This window comes from Podarcis vaucheri (assembly GCF_965113315.1).
Source record: "Podarcis vaucheri genome assembly, chromosome: Z".
Lineage (NCBI taxonomy): Eukaryota > Metazoa > Chordata > Lepidosauria > Squamata > Lacertidae > Podarcis > Podarcis vaucheri.
The window spans coordinates 18832319-18852765 of NC_138758.1; the positions used below are offsets into that span (position 1 = coordinate 18832319).

The 20447-nt window shown below is 50.0% G+C and overlaps 2 protein-coding genes across 3 annotated transcripts in view; one reads left to right on the forward strand and one right to left on the reverse strand.

The window, feature by feature from the left end:
* Positions 1-16281, reverse strand: part of BTK (Bruton tyrosine kinase) — a 38984-nt gene extending 22703 nt beyond the window's left edge. Inside the window, exons 1-4 of one of the 2 annotated variants that reach the window (XM_082208359.1) lie at positions 16090-16281; positions 13211-13345; positions 5176-5385; positions 3056-3154 (exon numbers count right to left, since the gene is read on the reverse strand). In XM_082208359.1, coding sequence (XP_082064485.1) covers positions 3056-3154; positions 5176-5316 — 240 coding nt within the window. In that variant the 5' untranslated portion in view covers positions 5317-5385; positions 13211-13345; positions 16090-16281. The remainder of the gene's footprint in view (positions 1-3055; positions 3155-5175; positions 5386-13210; positions 13346-16089) is intronic. The other variant, XM_082208360.1, reaches the window with a different exon arrangement.
* A 116-nt stretch (positions 16282-16397) lies between these two features.
* Positions 16398-18951, forward strand: RPL36A (ribosomal protein L36a). Its single transcript, XM_082208379.1, has 5 exons — positions 16398-16520; positions 17244-17349; positions 17788-17855; positions 18218-18340; positions 18868-18951. Exons 1-5 carry the CDS (start codon positions 16518-16520, stop codon positions 18886-18888), a joined length of 321 nt encoding a protein of 106 aa, XP_082064505.1. The 5' UTR covers positions 16398-16517; the 3' UTR covers positions 18889-18951.
* Positions 18952-20447: the final 1496 nt, after the last annotated feature.

A 20447-nucleotide genomic window follows, 5' to 3' on the forward strand; every position in this document is an offset into this window, starting at 1 on the left:
GGCCGAGGCAGCCGAAGCCCCCTCCCCTTGGGTGCCTCCCCGCCCCCTCCTCTCCTTGGGCTGTAGGTGGAGCTCCAGATCTGGGCTTGGCGAGCGCCTCTCCTCTTCCCGGCTGGGTCCGGGGGCTTCCAGCCGTGCTCCGTCCTCGCCCCCCCCCCCCCGCGGCTGAGAGCCGGAGCCAGCGGTGCCCCCTTCTGCCGGGAGACCCTCACCCGTCCGCCGGCTTCCTCTCGGAGGGTTTTGGGGAGCGTAGGGCGCGGCGAGGCCCCTCGGAGCTCTCCTCCCTCCCAGTCGGCAGAAGCAGCCGCCGCCTGTGGCTGGGCCGAGGGGATGGCGGTGGCGGGGTGCGGAGGCTGCCCGTGCCCGGCCAGGCGTCGGTGGCAGCATCGGCGCTGCTGCAGCGGCTGCTCCTCCTGCGAGCAGTGAGTGGAGCGCAGCAGCGGCGGCGGGGGGCACGCACGCGCTAGGGCGCAAGGCTGGCGGTGGCGGCGGGGAGCCCGGCGGAGGAAGGAACTTGTCCCTTCCCTCTGGACTTGCGCCCCCCAGATGTTGCGCCCGGTGCGGCCGGCACCCCTGGCACCCCCCACGCTACGCCACTGGCCTGTGGCCTGGATTCAGGAACTAAAGTATCAACCATCACAAAAGAATGGCCAGGCTGCCCAGGTAATGCAGTCAGTGACCATTATCAGGTATCCTAGCAAACAGGAGTTCTGCTGTAGACCGCCTCAGCTGCTGTAGACGAGTGTTTCCCAACCTTTTTTGGGCAAAGGCACACTTGTTTCATGAAAAAAATCTCGAGGCACACCACCATTACAGCCCCGTGACGTCAGCGCGCAGCGTCACGCCGGGAGGGACATGAATTGCTAGCAAATTACATAATCACCTCCTTGAGGGCTGGCTCATCTTCTCCGAAGGCAGAACCCCATTAATTAACAGCACAGACTCACACCATAGCCAAGACGAGGGGGGAAAACCTCAGTCATGCACAGTCATGCACATGTGGGGGCTAAATGAGGACGAAGACCGGGCAGAGAGCAAGGTTCAAATCACCCCACCTGGCCAGGACAATCCCTGGGTGCTCCCTTGGGCCACTCGCCTGACCCACCTCGCAGGGCTGTTGTTGCGAGGATAACACGGGGAGAACCACGCGCGCCCCCGGGAGCTCCTTGGAGGAGAAAGCGGGCGATGAATGCAATGCACGAAATATATGAGAGGCGACCAGGTTTTGCAGGTGAGGGGCCCCCGCCAGCCTCCGCTTCCAACACCCGGCGCAACGACGCCGAAGTTTCCCCCCGGGCTCGGCTCGGGGAGCAGCGCTGCTCCCCCCCGGCTCCCCTTCGCCCTCCCGGCTCTCTCTGCCGCCCACTGGGGACCCCCCTCACCTGCCAAGTCCGGAGCGCCGGTGGAAGTTGCATGCATGCATGCGGGGCGCCGCGTTGTCATTGCATTGCACTGCACTCCATGCAACGCCTGCACGCATGCATTGCCTTGCACGCCCGCCAAGGGGTCTCCCCGAGGTCCGATGTGTCCCCTCCGGCGCGGATGCAGCATTGCAAAAATAACCCCCCCGACGCAGCCCTACCTGGGGGGCAGCCTCCGCCTCCGCCGCTCCGCCTCCGCGGGGATCCCCGGGCTCCATCCTGCCGCCCGATCTCCGCGGGGGCGCAGGCAGGCTGTGCAGGGTCTGCGTGGAAGAGCCCCTGCCCGCCCGGCCGCCGCCGCTGCGCTCATTCCATGGCCGGGAGAAGAGCGCTTCAAACAAAACGCCCGGCCCGCCAGGAAACGTAGTCCGCGTACCCCGCGCGGGCGCGGAACCCAAGGGCGAGGGGACTACGGATCCCGGCAGCCCCCACGCCGGGGACGGAGGGGGAGAGGCCGGGTCCCAGGATGGAGGGACGGGTGGGCGAGCGAGTGAGTGAGTGGCAGCCACCAAGCCTTGGCCGAGAGCCAGGAAGGGCCTCCCCGGAGGAGGAGGGAGGCGCAGAGCGGGAGGGAGGGAACCCCGGGGCGCCCCAATCGAAAATTTGACTTAAAAAAAAAATCTTTCGAATTTTTTAATTTTTCCCGTGGCACACCAGGCAACATCTCGCGGCACACTAGTGTGCCGCGGAACAGTGGTTGGGAAACACTGCTGTAGACTACCTCCTTCTGTGATGTACACCTGATGTTTTAGGGGGGTGGTCTGCGTGTGGTGAGTGGGGACCCTGTTGCAACAGTTCCTTGACTAAAGATCAGGTTTTCTAGCTGCTTTGCTTCTCAATATACTCTGGTTGGCCTCTGTTATTTTTCCTACCGATAGGGAACCCACTTAAGGACTCTATATGGGCTCTGGAATACCCCATAAAGGAAAAGGAGCAGGTATTTTTTTCTTATAACAGGGGGCAAAGCAACAAATATCTATTTTACCTTTGTAAAGTAAGCTAGCTTCTCCACACACCTTCCAATCTCTGCCCTCCATTCACACAATCAAGAGGAATTATCAGAGTCCAAGGATGCATTCCGTCCAGGGCCAGGGAGGGAATCAGGGGAGTTTTGGCCCCTATACCTGAGGTTCCTCATGCAGGTCTAACACTGAAGGGCTGTGAGAAGGATCTTTCCCAGCCCTACCTGGAGACTCCAGGAGTCAAACCTGGGACCTTCTGCATGGAAAGCAAATGCTCTGCTCACTCAGCTATGCTCCTACACTGAACCTCACAAGCAGCTAGTACCACTGATACATTTGGAACTCCAGGACTTCGCCCTGACAGCCCCCAGACCCATGAAAGACTCCTTCAAGGGGAATCCCAAAATGCAGGTATCTGTGTTGGTCCATTATTCTGTGGCCTCCCTTGTGGGTATGGATCTGGACCCTCCACTGACCACAAGGAGACATGTCACAGCTGGTTTAGGGCACTGTCCCTGGATGGCAATTTGATGTAACTGTGGAGCACTGAAAAACAATGTGGCATTCCCCCCCCCCAAAGGGAATGCATGTATATGTTTAGCAGGAGAATCTTGTGGCTGCTGAGAGCAGGAACATCCTGTCTGAAATGAAGGCACATTAGTGTTTCATTACCGGGATTCGCCGTTCTGGTGGAGGATTGTTCTCTGGAGCCACAGTCTCCACACAGGTGATCTTCTCAATGTCCACAGAGCCTTTCTTACTTCCTCGGCGCTGCAAAGGAGAAAACAGGAATGCTTTAAGACAGTCCAGCTCTGAGCCACCACTACTTGCACAGCTAGTGGCTTAGGCTGGGTCTAGACACACATAAAAAAAAGTTTCAGGAAAATGCATTGTAAAGCTCCTAATGAGAAATCACATACAGGTGGTACCTAACACCAAGGAAACTAGCGCTAATACATCCAGGAACCTCACCAAAATGCTGGAGAGGGTGCACCTCCACAGGCACATACCTCCACATCTGGTGGGAGTGCCCCAAAATCCAACTATTCTGGACAACAGCCATACGAGAAATATGTAAAATAACTAAGCAAGTATTAGAAATCACCCCAGAATTGGCCCTACTATACATCTTCCAAGACAATAATGCCCATTTACACCACAAAGAACTCATAACCCACCTACTTTCAGCAGCCAGAAACACCATAACCATACACTGGAGAGACCTGTCAGGAGTAAGCATGGACCAATGGTACCAAATAGTATGGGAAAGAGCCTTACCAGAAAAATTAACCAATAAACTGAAACTGACACGGGGACAAATAGAAGACGCCTTTACCCCTGTATGGCTCCCCTTTATCACATACACAGCCCAACAAGACAATGTCAATAATCCACCAACAGCATACAAATCAATATGGCTAACCTGATCCAAAACACCCACCCACCCCACTCACACATGGAAACAAAGACCACCACAGCCAACCACAAATGAATAACCACACCCTAGGCCAACCCCAACCTCTCTCACCACCAAAAGAACACAAGGGAACAGCAGAGAACCTGCACAAGCAACGCTGACACCAAACCCTACATATAGAAAGTAATATAGAAACATTGCCACCCGACCCCACCCATCTTCCACCCCTCTCCCCCTTTTCTTCCTAATGTCTCAACAAATGAAACTGATTTGTAAAAATGTTACATGGAAAAAATACGAGAGAGACACATTACACATACTTCTGTAAATCAAGAAAATCTTTAATAAAAATACATTTAATAATAATAATAATAATGAGAAATCACATTGCCGAGGATTGAACTCCACAGCACCATGTGGTGTCACAGTGTTATAACACATTTAAAATGTTTTTTTTTTACTAATGTAGCTGAGTCCCTAGGATCAAAACATGAGTCCTTCTGTATCCATCAAAAGAATCACACCCACATACCATACATTAAAGCACTATTATGCCACTTTAACAAGACATGGCTTCCCCCAAAGGATCCTGGGGACTGTAGTCTGCTAAAGACACTGAGGGTTGTTAAGAGACCTTACCCCCCCCCCCAATCAAGCTACAATCCCGGGGATCCTTAACAAGCCAAGGTTCCCAGGGCTGTCAAAATGGTTTAAGAGCACTTTGCATGTAACCGTGTGGATGTGACACTACTCACCCAGTTCAACGGGCCTTAGATCACAATGTAAACCCCACAGCTGTGTTTGCTGCACAGACAAAAACCGCCTTCCTGATGTAGATCTCCTTTGCAAGATTTTGTGTGTTTTGTGTGTCTTCAGAGAGTTAGTGTGGGCGCCCCACCACATTGTTCTTGAATTCTTAACATCCCTGATCGTTATCTGGGACTGAGAGAAATCAGAGTCCAACAACAGGCTCCCCATACCTAGTTGAGCATGTCAGACTGGGACAGTAGAACTCCAGCTTCAAATCCCCACTCAGCCACAAAGTTCACTAGGTGATCCTGGGCCATTCACCATCCCTCAGCATAACTGATGCACATTACCCAAGGCACCTAAGACAGAAAATCCTACACATACATTTCCCTGTCCCTGTCAGTAAAAATACAGTAACAATAAATTAAATAACTAAACACTTGCTGCCCTTTCATGGCATCTACAATCAGCAGCTTTAGGGTGGCTAGGTTGCTGCATCTTTAGTGACAACTTCCTGCTGGAAGTCCCTCTAAATGCAACTATTAAAGGCGCAAAAGCCATGTACTCTTTTGCACCTCGCTACCTCACTTCTATCACAGCCAGCTGTCTCTTCTCTGTCACTCACCCCACGCTCAAAGTCGTACTCATAGTAGGAAAGCTTGCTCTCAGTCAGCAGGAAGAGCCGTTTCTTGAAGTTGAGAGGGGATGTCTTCTTCTTCTGCTGAGAGCGTTTTAGAAAGATGCCCTCCAGGATAACATTCGACATGGCTCACGTCGCCTTCTCCTCCTCCTCCTCCTCCTCCTCCCCTTCCACGGTGGATTTGCTGGACTTCCGCTAATCAACAAAAAGGGACAGCTGCAATCATCATCATAATACAGACTAGGAAGGAAGCCCTGATTAACAGACTTCTGTGTAAACATGCTTATATTGCACTATTAATGACCCAAAGCTAACTAATTCTCTTTCTTATTAAATCAAAATACATTCAGGGTGCACAAAATGTATTCAAGATGCACAAACCCAGACCATCTTCAGAAGTCCTTCTCTGGTTGCCCCAGCCAAGTGAGATACTAGGGAAAGGGCTTTTTCAGTGGTAGCCCCCTGACGGTGGAATGTTCTCTCTACAAGGTTGCTGGGTACCTTTTGGGGATCATTTCAGTGCCATGTAAACAAAGGAACTTAGGAAGTGGCCTTATACCAAGACACGCCATTGGTCCACCTAGCTCTGTATTGTCTATACTAGGGTTACCAGACGTCCCCGGTTCCTGGGGACAGTCCCCGGATTTGCAAATCTGTCCCTGGAATGTCCCCAGGTTTGCAAATCTGTCCCCGGGAAATGTGGCAGCGGCAGCCTCAGCAGCCCAGAGCCAGCCTGGTAGCGCAGTTGGCTCTGGCTGGCTGCGGGCTGTTGATTGCCGCTGCCGCCACCACTGCCAAAGGGGAACCGGGGACGTCCGGCAGTACAGATCTCCTGCTCCCTTCCGACTTTGTTTTGATTGATGGGGGAGGCTTGGAAGTTGCGGGTGGGCGGCCGCTGCCTAGGAGGGGTGCAAGGCGCACGGTTTCTCTGCCGGGCAAGGTCAGCTTTGATGGACAGCAGCTTGACAGGGTCTCTTTTAACGGAAGATGCCAAGGGCTGAACAGGGGTGTCTTTTGCATCCAAAAAGGATCCTCTCCCCCAATATATGCCACAGGGTTCAATTTTTCCATGATGCAGAATTTTGCTATTCAAAATAATAGGTGTTAATGACTTCCATGATCTCTTTTGCCATGTGTGCAATCGATGCTGAGAGCTGACTTTGGGTTCTGACATTCTCTGTAAGATTATGAAAAGTTCTGTCATGTTCTGGTGTTCCTAAAAATATGCCTGGCCAAAGTTGCCATGGGAGCTACTCCCATGTGCAGTTGGAGATGGATCCAATTCCATGCAACAGAGGACACCAGCTGCTTGGAAGTAGCCCTTCACGCATCATGGCTTCACTTGTGCCTCTACCGCCGTTTGCGCCAGCCTCTGAATCATGGGACTCCTACCTCGCTCGGTTCAATTGCTACCTCCAAGCCAACAAGCTGACAGCAGTATCAAATGAACGGAAGCGGGGCCTATTCCTCAGCCTCTGTGGGCCTGAGGTGTTTGAGACGGCCCGAGCATTGGTTGCGCCTGAAGCAGTCCAGGCAACACCATGGGACACGATCCAAGAGAAGCTCCGCAACCACTACGCGCCAAAGCTGTCCAAGATTGCTGCCCGCCATGCGTTCTACCACCGGAACTAGGCAGACGGGGAGTCAATCAGCAACTACACCACTGCCCTCAGACAGGCTGCAATGCACTGCGAGTTCCGAGACTTAGACGATGCCCTGATGGATCGAATCGTCTGCGGGGTCCGGGACATTCATCTGCAATGGCGTCTCCTCGCCAAGCCAGACCTCACACTACAGAAAGCCATTGAGGAGGCTGTGGCCTCAGAAGCTCCTGAAGCCCAGGAGATCCGCAAGTCTAGCAGCCCGCGTCTTGCTAGGAAGCCAGTTCCAGTGCATCATGAAGAGGCCAGCAGTGATGAGGCATCCTCCAGTGAAGACGATGACGTGCACCAGACAAAGCGGGAGCGCAGGAAGTTCCAAAAGAAGTCCAAGGGCCAACTGGAATGTGCCGGCTGCAGAGGCAACCATTCCCGTGCCAAGTGTCGATTCAGAGACGCCATCTGTAGGAAGTGTTCCAGTAGGGGCCACATCGCTAAGGTCTGCCGATCGGCTCCGTCTGACACCCCCCCCTTCACCAACTCACAAGTCCAAGTCTTCACTCCAGTCTGCCAAGGAAAGCTGTTTCGCTCTCACCAACTGCTGCTGCCCGTCTGGAACCACGATTGGCCAAACCTACGCGGCACAAGCTAAACGTTACGGTGCTCATTGAAGGAGCTCCATGTGACATGGAGATCGACACCGGGTCTGCCCTGTCCATCGTGTCTTGGAGCACCATCAAAAGACTGGTACCCAGAGTGTCCAAAAGGCAACTCGACTCTCACCGCGTACACCTGAGAGACTACCAGGCAAACGACATTCCCGTGGTAGGCGTTGGCCGGTTCCGGATCGCCTTCAAGGATTTTTCGGGCCTGCTCCAGTTGGTGGTGGTCGAAGGTCAGCGGCAAAGCCTCCTAGGGCTAGACTGGTTTGATGCCCTCGGCCTGGAAGTCACCGGCATCAACTGCATCTCTAACGCAGAGACTGAGGGTCTGGTCAAAGACTTTGCCGAGGTTTTTGACGGCACTTTGGGGCAATATACAGGTACGCCCATCTCCTTTAGCCTTGATCCACAAGTCGCCCCCATCAAGCTAAAGCCACGCCGGGTTCCCTTTGCTCTCAAGGCTAAGGTGGATGAACAACTGGACAAGCTGATCGCCCAAGGAGTTTTGGAGCCGGTTGACCACGCCAAGTGAGAAACCCCCATCATTACGCCTGTCAAGCCAGAGGGGCCAGTGAGAATCTGCGCTGACTACAAGTGCACAATCAACAAGGCACTTCAGCAGCACGCTTATCCGGTTCCTGTTGTCCAACACCTGCTGCATTCCCTGGGTGAGGGTAAGGTCTTCGCTAAGCTGGACCTTGCCCAAGCCTATCAACAACTGCCCGTCAATGATGCCACTGCTGAAGCCCAGACGATCGTCACCCACCGAGGGGCATTCTGTTGCCGCCGGTTGCAGTTCGGGGTGAGTGTGGCTCCTGGCATCTTCCAAAGCCTTATGGAGCGTCTCCTGCAAGGGCTTCCGGGCGTGGTACCATATTTTGATGACCTCTTCGTGTCTGCAGACTCACACCAGCAGCTGTTCGAGCGCCTCCGTGCCGTGCTGACCAGGTTCCAAGAGGCCGGGCTCAAGGTAAAGAGGGTGAAGTGCCAGATCGCCATTCCACAGGCAGAGTTCCTGGGCTATCTTATCGACGCCTCCGGCCTTCACCCGACCACATCCAAGATCCGCGGTATCCAGCAGGCCCCCATCCCAAAGAACAAGACGTAGTTGCAGGCGTTCCTGGGGCTGCTGAACTTTTATAACATGTTCCTGCCCCACAAAGCCACAGTGGCTGAGCCTCTTCACCGACTCCTCAGCACAAAGACGCCTTGGTCCTGTGGTCATCGGGAGACGGCGGCATTCAACGCAGTCAAGGCTCTCCTTTCATCGGACCGTGTGCTGGTACAGTACAGTGAATCCAGGCCTCTGGTCCTTGCCTGCGACGCCTCACCTTTTGGCATCGGCGCTGTCCTTAGTCACCGTTTTCCAGACGGAAGAGAAGCACCACGCGCCTACTTTTCCAGGACGCTATCTCCGGCGGAACGGAATTACAGCCAGCTCGACAAGGAGGCACTGGCACTTGTGGCTGGAGTGAAGAGGTTCCATGAATACCTCTATGGCAGGACTTTTGACCTCATCACTGACCACAAGCCACTCCTGGGCCTCCTCGCCGGTGATCATCCAACTCCACCGGTCCTCTCACCACGCATGCTGCGATGGACTGTTTTCCTGGCTGCCTACCACTACCGGCTTGTCCATCGCCCGGGGAAATCGATGGGCCATGCTGACGCCCTCAGCCGTTGCCCTCTTCCAGCGTTTATGGAAGACCCGGCTCCAGCTTCATCGCTCCTCCTGATTGAGGATCTTCCGGCAGCGCCTGTATCGGCTGCCACTGTGGCCTCCGCATCTGCCCAGGATCGCACCATCAGCCGTGTGCTCAACTGGGTGTGGAGGGGGTGGCCACAAGGGTCTTTTGCATCGGAGTTCCAGCCTTTCGCAACCAGACAACATGAACTCTCGGCTCATCGCGGCTGTCTGCTGTGGGGAGACTGCATCGTGATTCCCCAAAGACTCCGTCAACGCGTCCTGGAGGCTCTGCACGTTGGCCACCCGGGAATTGCCAAAATGAAGGCGTTGGCTCGGTGTTACGTCTGGTGGCCTAACATGGACAATGCAATCACTGCCTGGGTGTCCGCCTGTCAAGCGTGCCAAGAATCGAGGCCTGCACCACCGGCAGCTAAGGGACACACCTGGGAGACGCCAAAGACATCCTGGTCGAGGGTGCACATCAATCTGGCTGGCCCCTTTCACGGCCGGACCTTTATGGTAGTGGTGGACGCCTATTCCAAATGGCTGGAGGTGGCCCTGATGCCCTCCACCACTACCGAGGCCGTCATCCGGGTGCTGTGAGGCCTGTTTGTGACGCATGGGTGTCCTGATGTCCTTGTCTCTGACAACGGACCGCAGTTCACGTCTGGCACTTTTGAGCGGTATCTTTTGGGACTGGGCATCCGCCATGCCGTAACGGCACCCTTTTCATCCATCCAGCAACGGGCAAGCGGAGAGAATGGTGCGCTCAGCAAAAGAGGCACTGGTGCACCTGGACCGGGGAGACTGGCACGAGCGGGTCGCCAAATACTAGTTCGTGCAACACATCACCCCTCATGCGGCCACAGGGTGGAGTCCTGATGAACTGCTTATGGGCCGCCGCCTCAGGTCACCGCTCGACCGGCTGCACCCGGACTTTGCCGTGGCCGAACCCCCAGGCTGTGCCAACGCGCCACGGTCATTTGTTCCAGGAAACCAGGTCTTTGCCTGGAACTATGTGGGGGACATTCCTTGGGTGCCAGCCACAGTAGTGGGAGTCACTGGACCTCACTCGTACCAGGTGGCACTCGAAGATGGACGCTTGTGGCGCCGGCACATAGACCAGCTTAGGCGCAGGGTTGGGGACTTGGACACTACCGTGGTGCCCCCAACTGCGCTTGTGGCTCCAGAAGACACACTTACAGATGGCGAGGCTCCACCTACACCTCCCTCGCAAACTGCCAGCGTGGAGCCGAACCAGGCCGCTTCAGAGAGTCTGCCAAACTTACCACAGACTCAGACCACTCCACTTGCAGAGGCTCCACCCACAGCAGCAGATCCAGGGGATTTGGTTTCAACGACACCTAGGGTCGCACCACAGCCTCAGCAAGAATTGTGTGGCCCCCCCCGGACTTGGCTACCAGTCCCCGGTGGTCTGGCAGAGTTTCCAAGCGCCCAACCTATTTAAAGGACTATGTTGTTGGACATGTATCACTGTTGGTCTAAGTATGGGAAATGTAACCGATATGCTTTTGTGCCTAATTGAACCATTACGTGTAGTGCTGTATATAAGGAAACCATTACGATTGTAACTAACGCCTTATCTCGGTGGGGAGGGGTGTCAAGCATGCCCCAGCAGGGGAATACTGTAGATAGTTTTCACTCAGGTCCACGTCAGTTATTTTAGGCGGGAAACCCTGGGTTGTTGTTGCTACAATGTTGACAGCCGGCTGCCTATAAAAGCAGGCCGGCTGAGCTGTTTGCTGTTCAGTTCTGTTCCAGCTTACAAAATAATGAGCTGCTTTGGAGAAATCGCTGTGTCGTCTGCCATGTCTACCCACTATTCAACAGAAGCAGTATCTATCTTATGCATCTAACGTCTTGATAAGCCTTCTCATCTGCACAGATTGTGGGGCTTTCAGATAAGATGAGGCCCCATCTGTATTCTGTATTCTGCTCTGTATTCTTGTTTGTTTTCCCCATTAAAGGAACCTTTGTGTTTCACCTAAGGATGGAGATCTGAGTGTAACAGCTTGATATTTTCACAAGGATGATGAACCATTGTATGTCTGTCTTGGGAAACAGTCCCACTGAAACCTACAAAATAGCAAAATATACCAAGTGCAGAGAAAATTTGGCGCGCTGGGTGTTGCTAAACTACAAATCCCATCATGCCTGGTCATTAGCCATGCTTGCAGAGGTTGATGGGAGTTGTAGTTCATTAACATTGGAAGGGCCAAATGTTTTCGACATTTGAAATAGGTCCTCGTTGGAATGTGTGGTACCTTCTCCTCCCACATTAAGACTGTGACTAAATTCAGATTTCATCCAACATCAGCCAATTTTTCCCCTTCCTCTTCCCCCAATCTTGTTTTGTTTACCACAAAGCCTGATGATGAGTTACGGAGGACTCAAAAACTTGCACACTATTTTGTAGCATTTTGTTCAACCTAATAAAAGTATTACTTTTTGGATTTTTTTCTCTTCTGGGCCAACCTTTGCTTTTTGTATTAGAAGTAGGTTTCTCCCTAGCACAACTTCCACAGCATCAGAAAAAGAAGGCATTAATTAGACAGAGCCAAGCAATGTTCAAAAAAGCTAAGACAGACTTTTGAGCTACACCTCCTGCCACTCTCATCTGCAATTGCAATCCATATGGGATTACAATTAGATAATGCATCTGTACTACTTTGAACACTGGAAAGCACTGGTTGAATGCTAAGTATTATAATGTTTTATATATTTGTGTGGGGAGGTTATAGTTTTGCTGCTTTTGTTTTAACTATTTATTTGTGTTTTAACCTTGTGTTTTTATCTTGTGAATCGCCCCAAGATCTTAAGATGAAGGGTGATACATAAGCCTAACAAACAAACAGTTCCAATACAGAAGGAGGGGGGAACCAGTTGCCCATTAATTTATTAATTGTCTAAAAATTCCTGGCTCTGCTATCTAAAGGTAAAGGGACCCCTGACCATTAGGTCCAGTCGCGGACGACTCTGGGGTTGCGGCGCTCATCTCGCTCTATAGGCCAAGGGAGCCGGCGTACAGCTTCCAGGTCATGTGGCCAGCATGACTAAGCCGCTTCTGGCAAACCAGAGCAGCGCACAGAAACACCATTTACCTTCCCACTGGAGTGGTACCTATTTATCTACTTGCACTCTGACGTGCTTCCGAACTGCTAGGTGGGCAGGAGCAGGGACCAAGCAATGGGAGCTCACCCTGTCGCGGGGATTCAAACCACCGACCTTCTGATCGGCAAGCCCTAGGTTCTGTGGTGTAACCCACAGCGCCACCCGCATCGCTTGCTCTGCTATCTACCATGGCTCTAATTTTGTCCATAATCACAAATGTTCCATATTTATTTACTTACTCTTCCTTTATATAAATAGTAATAGAAAACATAGCATGTAAGAAAAGAAGCCATCGCAATACAGTACTTTTAATTCCCTATGTGAATGGCTTCAAAAAGCAAGTACATCACTGTCTCTGTGCACAGATGGCTTGTGATGGCCACAGATGCCGTGTTCCTTGGAAGAGTGGTGTTCCTTGGAAGAGTACAAACACAGCGTAACCAGGAGCTGCACTTCAGCAGTAGTGCACATGCTCCACATGAAGGTCCTAGATTTGATCTCTGGCACCTCAGTGTGGATAATACTGAGTTAGATGGACCATTAGTCTGACAGTATAAGGCAGCTTCCTACATTTCTGCATACGCACATGTATATCTGCAAGGTACACAGTTAAGAAGACATGGCGTGCAGGATTTGAATACCAGCAGCCAGAGGTGCGTGGGCTGGGAAATACACCTGAGAACAGAAAACTAGAGTGTCTGTGTGGCCCACAGTTTAGTTGCACAAGGCTCATCAAATCTGCTGTTGCTCTGATTGCTACTGGTGTTCTCAGGCCCAAGATCATCACTCTGAAATTTTCCACTTGATTCCTGAATGAGGCTACAAATCAACCTGCCTTCATAGCTTTCATTTCCCCCTCCCCACTTCTTAGTTTGCTCTCCTCTCTCTCTTTTTCAAAGGCACTGTTGATTCTGAGCTAGCGCAAAGGATTAAAGACTCACTGGTTGACTCTTGCCCTTGCTGTTCCACACACGGTGCTGCAACGGGTTCCTCTCAAAAGCAGCAGGTTCCTTGAGACGCCTCTGGACTCTGGAACAGCCGGCACATAGGTGGATGGTTTTAAAATCTTTGAACGGCTGGCAAAAGGAATGGCAGCAGCAGGAGACTCAGTCAAAGAGCTGTGTTGCACTGCAGGGAAGACTGTCATCTGGAGCTAACCCCACCCTTTCAGTTCCCCTTTTCTTAGTTTCTGACCAAACTGTCTTTATTTCCTTTCAACCATGATGCCACCCTCAGGGTGTCTCCAGACACAAGGGGGTTAATTTGCGAACAGGTCATTGGCAACAGGTGCCCCCCTTTCCTATTATCCTATTTCCCCTGAAAAGAGTTAATCTTGATTAAATGGGGGGGGGTTAAAATGGGCTGGCATTTTGATGTGAAGGATGTTGTGTGGCTGCTGCAAATGACTTGTTTATATGGGGAATACTGATCCCACAGTAAATGCCTATCCGGAGGCATACTCTAGGGGCCTCCAGCCCAGGCTGTCACTAATTTGTGGGTGGGTTTCAAGCACACACTGTAAGTTTACGCTTGCACAATGAAAATGGATTAAAGCACTCTGTCACCCTAGCGCAACAAATCTGCTTTTTAAGAAAAACAATGCCATAAGTGTTTGGTTTTTTTGCTGCTAGGAAAGTGACTGGGAAATGTATTGAAAAGTGTGAGATGAACGAATTGTTAATGGGAAGATGTGTAAACACCCTGCAGGAAAACGTGGGTGAATGCTTGTTGTATAGCTACCCCATAAACAAATAAGAACAAGTACTCAATAAGCAACAGACATAGTCTAACCACTGTGAAAGCTCTGTGCAAGCAAATGAGCTCAATAAACCCCTGGAGGAGCTTTCAGTCTTCCTGCAAGAAAAGGAAGTCCTAGCTCAGTAGGGGGGCCAGGCCTTGCCTGGTAAGAGGCAATAGGTCTGTCTGCAGAGAGGCAAGGAGAGGGAAGGAGAAACAGAATTGGCTCCAGGACTAACTGCAAGCAGATGGTTCCATGCATACCAGACCTTGAAGTACATTTGAAGTACATTACAGTGGTACTTCGGGTTACATACGCTTCAGGTTACATATGCTTCAGGTTACAGACTCCGCTAACCCAGAAAATATTACCTCGGGTTAAGAACTTTGCTTCAGGATGAGAACAGAAATCGTGCTCCGGCAGTGTGGCGGCAGCAGGAGGCCACATTAGCTAAAGTGGTGTCTCAGGTTAAGAACAGTTTCAGGTTAAGAACGGACCTCCGGAACGAATTAAGTACTTAACCCAAGGTACCACTGTATTTCTTTCAAAGAATTCTGGACACTAGTTTGTTAACGGTTGATGGGAATTATAACTTAGTGAGGGGTAAACTACTATGCTCAGAATTATTTGAGGGAAAGAATGTGCTGGGAATGTGCTATAAAATTATAGTGGGTACACAGCCATAGAAGCAGAGGGGAAGACAATGAAAGGAAGATACAGAATCGGTTAACTATCTTTTACTGCGCTAATTTCAGATTTATTTTTTTCTGTTTTCCAGAATTCTTCATCAAGTAGGGTCAGCCTGTTGAAACATCCTGCGAAACTCAAAAGCTTTCACGCCAATCCATTTGGCCCAATTCTGGAGGATGGGGGAGGGGGTTGGAATAATTATTGCACAGCAAACTGCAAAAGAGGCAAAGGAAGATGTTCCCTGTACTGTATAAGAAAGAACAAGCTGAAGAGGGGTCATATTCAAGATGGATCCTGCCATTACAAGCAAATAAGGCTTGAGCAGGGTGCAATTTGAACTGGGGCTTAACTTTAGAGCTGGTTTTGAGAACTTCATAAAATATGAAGAGTGATGCCAGGCACAGGAAAACTGTGGTCACATTGATACCATGCTGTACACTTAAAGCACTCGTACAACTCATTCACAGTCATGGCTTTCCCTAAAGAATCCTGGGAACTATAGCTTGCCATGAATGCTGGGAACTGTAGCTCTTTGTGGAGGTAAACTACAAGTCCCGGGATTATTTGGTAAAAGTGGCAGCTGGTAATGTAGTATAACCAGTGCTTTTTTTCTAAAAAAAATGTTTAGGGGTACTCTCATTTTCCTACTCACATTGAAATACGGCCCCTCAATGAGGCCAAACTTAAGATTCAAAAAATGTTTAGGGGTATGTGTACCCCTACATACCCCCAAGAAAAAAGCACTGAGTGTAACATTGTTTTAAATCTATAGTGGTGATGTGACATGTACAGCGATGCCCAATCTTTGTCCATGGCCCACATTAACCATTTCCCTCTTCCGCCTCCCTTTCTGTTTTGCTTACCAATTTGTCTGCCTAAGAGTTTGGCAACTCAAAAGCCTGAACATCGCCGCTGCCTTTCATAACATTTGGGTTGCCCTAATGTGCACCAAGGCCTCTCGTTTAACCCCAGCCTTGCAACTCAGAGCTGAGGTTAACTCCAGGTCAGGAAACTTCTCTCTCCCCCCCCCCCCCCGAGTTTGCAAAAACTGCCATTTGGCCAAATCGGAGAGGAGTGTGTTTGTCAGTGGAAAGCTAAATAAAGTACCGGGTGCGTGTGTATAGGGAAGGTCAGGGCCAGAGGCAGCCCTCGCCAGTGTGAGGCCCGTTGAACATAGGGAGAATCTCCGGAGTTTGCACAGCCACAAAAGCTTCCTCTTTCCAAGTAATCCACTATGTGAGCAACTCTCTTCCTGATAAAATGGTTAAATAAAACACACCACACAACCTTTTTTGTGACTTTGTCTACTTGTAACATTTACTGTTATTATTACTATTTTATGAAGATGTCTACGATGGCTATGATTTCAGTATCATTGCCAGAGGTCTGTACCTTTCTATGAGCTGCGTAAAAAGGAAATGTTATGCCAGCTGCTCCTTATCCGTCGCAGTCGCCGCAACGTCCCAATTGGGAAAAGCTGCACTTGGAAAAAAATCTCCTTGTTATACAAACTCATGCATCACGAACCTTAACCCATGTTAAGGTAAGTCCCGTCGAGTGCAATGGGGCTTGTTACTCTCAAGTAAGTGTGCAACGCGAACAAGCCATGCAAGCACATGTGCCCGCAATTTCTTCTCCATTCCTGACGGTGGCGGTCACGGCTCGGTCGTTCTTCCTCCTCGACGACTCTATGATGAGCCTGCGAGTGACGCTCTAGCCTTCCGGCTTCCCTTTCTTTTTCTGCTCTCGCGTATCTTTGACTTCCGCTTCCGGGAAGAAGTTCTTTCTTTCTCTGTGGAGGCAACGTTGACGTTGGCAAGATGGTGAGATTCTTGGATCCAAAGCCATCCGCTTCGGGGGCTAAGGGCAGCGGTTCGGACGTGGGTCTCAGAGAAGCGGCGACAGACGGCCGACAGGGCTGGGGGGATTTGGTTGGGGGAATCGCCGGGTTGTGGAGAGAAGGGAGGTGGAAAAGACCCGAGGTTGGCAAGGCCAGAATGGTAGACTCTGATTGTGCCTGTCCAGCGAGCGAGGCCATGACGGTAGTGCAGGTCGCTCTTAGGCTATTGTAGGCTGCGCTGTGGTTCAGGTTGCGGGGGGTTTTGGCGGAGGGCACGCGGCATATAAAGGCATTAACATTCCTGCGTATAGAAAACTAGCTCGTCTGTGGAAAGGTTTCCAAACCAGCCTTCTCGTGCTGATTTTCTGCTGGCGGGGATTTGATTATTTCTAATTCCGTCGTGTAAACCTGTCGATGGCCATGTGTGCCTCAGAAGAGCAGTTGCTTTGGAATGTGAGAATGCTGTTGTGCTCAAGTCCTGTTTTTTATTTATTTTATTTATTTACACTTGAAAAGAACACTGCTGTGAACTATGTTCCATTGGCCCCCTTGTATGCATTTTCGCTAGGTGGGTTTTCCTATTAAGGGGCATCTTACTCTGCCTGACCACATGGTATGCTAATGATCTAGTTACCAGGATATAATCACATGGTTGCATGCAAAGCTAAGGAGACACACTTATTGCTGTAAAACCTAACTTTTCCAGGTGAACGTCCCCAAAACCCGCAGGACTTACTGCAAAAAGTGTGGGAAGCACCAGCCCCACAAAGTAACCCAGTACAAGAAGGGCAAGGAGTCTTTGTATGCTCAGGGTAAGTTGCAGAACTGTATGTTTTACTCCCGATTTCTTGGAATCACAAAGAGCATGCCTGCAATATTGTAGAAATGGTACATTTTTTTGAAACTTGGATTGCCATCTGTAAAGCGTTATTTAAGCATATCTTTCATTAATTTAAGAAAATGCAGGAGGAGTACAGAGCATTGTGCCATGTGGGAAATACAGAATCAGCTCATGCCGTGAAGTGTTCTACTTCATTAAGTGGATTTTGCTTTTACTTCGCAGTGTTGGCGTTTGTGTGCACAACCCATACAAAATGTGGAGGGAGGGGGGGGATAAGGGGATACAGAGGTTCCCTTAACATTTAAAAATAAAGATTCTGCCTGCATTTACGTGTCCTTGTAGTGTTTAGGGGGGTTGAGTTTCAAGTAGACTTCACTGTTATCTGAAGGATTCAATTTCTTCCCATTAGGAAAGCGGCGATATGATCGCAAGCAGAGTGGCTATGGTGGCCAAACAAAGCCCATCTTCCGCAAAAAGGTGAGCCTGACTGGAAGGCTATGGAAACTTGTATGGTGCAGCTTGAAGCTGAGTATGCTGGTGTGGAACTGGAGGATTCCTGTTGTGGGTTTATTTCAGGAATTAATATGAATGAATGAATGAATGAATGAATGAATGAATGGGAAATCAGGACTTCTGGGACTGGATCTTCCTTTTTAGGATCTCAGCTTAATTGTGGTCACTTTTCATTTTCACGGAATATAATCTGACTGATTGCCTCACCTTTCCACTTTTCTGCTTCCCTTTCTGCCTTTCCTTGTAAGTAGGTGTAGGGAAGGTAGAGGGCAAATGTTGAGATAGGCCTTTGTCAGGGCCTGAATAGACTTTATTTTCTATTTCAGGCAAAGACCACAAAAAAGATCGTGCTGAGACTGGAATGTGTGGAGCCCAATTGCAGGTCAAAGAGGATGCTGGCCATTAAGAGGTGCAAGCACTTCGAGTTGGGAGGAGACAAGAAGAGAAAGGTACAAACCTTTGCTAAGTCATGTTCTGTGCAATGCTGGCCCCATCCTTTAGTGTCCAAAGTGATGCTGCCTGTCTTGCTAATTGTGGGTGTTTGTTGTGACACTGAGAGATAATAGCTGTCCTTTGGACCATTAGATTGATTGTAAAAGTGGGTTTGATATAGTGTCATGACAGAAAAGACTTGGAGGAATAAATAAGTGAAAACAAATCAGGATATGTACACCTTTCTCATGCACCTATCTTGTTTTAGGGCTTTCCTCGGGAGCCTTAATTTTTGTAGGAGTGCAGTGGATTCAAATAGTATGAAAAACTATACTTTTCAGGGTGCATTATATGGGACCCATAATCATACAGGTTTGAAATCATTTTCTAGGTTTATCTTTAGTCTTTGGGAGTGGTCCTGGTCAGCTGATAGCAAGTGATGAGCCTCTTTTGCAAATGGGTAGTGGGGAATCTACAAAATAAAAAATGCTTTCGGGTGCTGTTGGCTGTATTCTCAGTCTCTTTTTTTTCCTCCCCCTTACAGGGCCAGGTTATCCAGTTCTAGGCTGCTATGGAACCCATTGTTGGTTGGTGTGTGAAATGTAATAAAAGTCTTAGATCACCCTAATATGTGTCATAGCCATTTTTGTGTACTAGTGTGAGCTTATCTGATTTTATCCCTGTGACAAAGCGGGTGTGTGGTCCAAGATAGCTTTCCTTGACCCCCTTGGTTGCCCAGCTGCAACACACTAACCATGCCAGTTTACCAGTGGATCTTACTCTTCGGTATTTGCTGCCACCACCACTCCAGCCCCTGATGGGAGGGAACCTAGGGTATACAAAAGCAATTGCTTTTAAAAGGATTCTGAGCCAGTGCCCCAGCACTACTCTGTTCAACCTACAGCTTTGTGATTTACTCAGAATGTAGCATCAGCCCATTCTCTCTTCAAGCATACACACCAGAGAAGAGTGTGCTGGGCACTTACAGCATCAGTCCTAAACTCCCAGTAGACTAAATACCAAGGGTCTACGCACATGGAGATTATAAAACCCTGAGACTGGCAAATGATATTTAAGCAGCCAAATTAAGAAACTATTAGGAATAAAGAGGGGGAAAGCAGGTAGGTTAAAACAGAATACCAAAAAAATAGAGTACTGTGACTCTCAGACTGAAGTAAAGGACGCCTGACAATGACTCTGGGATTGCAGCGCTCATCTTGCGTTACAGGCCAAGGGAGCCGGTGTTTGTCTGCAGACAGATTTTCCGGGTCATGTGGCCAGCATGACTAAGCCACTTCTGGCACACTGAAAACGCCATTTACCTTCCCACCAGAGTGGTACAAGTGGTATCTACTTGCACTTTTTGGAATGCTTTCAAACTGCTAGGTTGGCAGGAGCTGGGACCGAGCAACAGGAGCTCACCCTGTTGCGGGGATTCGAACCACTGACCTTCTGATCTAATCAAACCCTATTCACTGCACTTGGTTAAGATTTACTCACAAAGAATCAGTATGACTGCTCCACTTCATAGAAGATCTTGATGTTGTGAAGGGGACAAGGCTGCAAAAGCAGATTACCGTAGCTTTTAAAAGGCTCTTTTTGGTCAGGTATCTCACCTCCTCAGATAAGGCCCCCTTAAGTACCATTTTTACACGTGAAGGGGCTTGGCAGGAGATATGGTCAATTTGGCTGTTCACAATTCCCACAAAACAAAACACTGACATCAGAACAAAGGCTTGGGTCAAGCATACAAAAATACCAGATTGTTCGAACATCTCCAGTAGATGAAGAACATGATAGTGGGGTAGGAGAGCTGGAAAAAATGCCAGTATCTTTCACATCTGGCAACCAATGTGCTCTCTTGGTTTCAGAGAATACGTGGGTAGGTAAGTCAAAAGCCCAGGACACCAGTTTTCACAGCCCTCTAGCAGCTATGGTGGCTCATTTACCAGAAGAAATGTATTTAGTGTTAACTCTGGAAGTATATACTTGATTCTGACCAAACTCAGCCCCCTGGGGTATATTTTGCTTTAGGAGGCCGAGTTTACTCAGAATTGAGTATACAGATGTGGATATTTTTCAGCTCTCGTGCCCAACTGTGAGGCTGAAGAAAGCGGGGTCGTG

Coding starts and splice junctions, on each gene's coding strand:
- RPL36A (XM_082208379.1), top strand. Junction 17,350..17,787: donor GGAGTCTTTGTATGCTCAGG/GTAAGTTGCAGA, acceptor TCTTCCCATTAG/GAAAGCGGCGATATGATCGC. Junction 18,341..18,867: donor GAGGAGACAAGAAGAGAAAG/GTACAAACCTTT, acceptor TCCCCCTTACAG/GGCCAGGTTATCCAGTTCTA.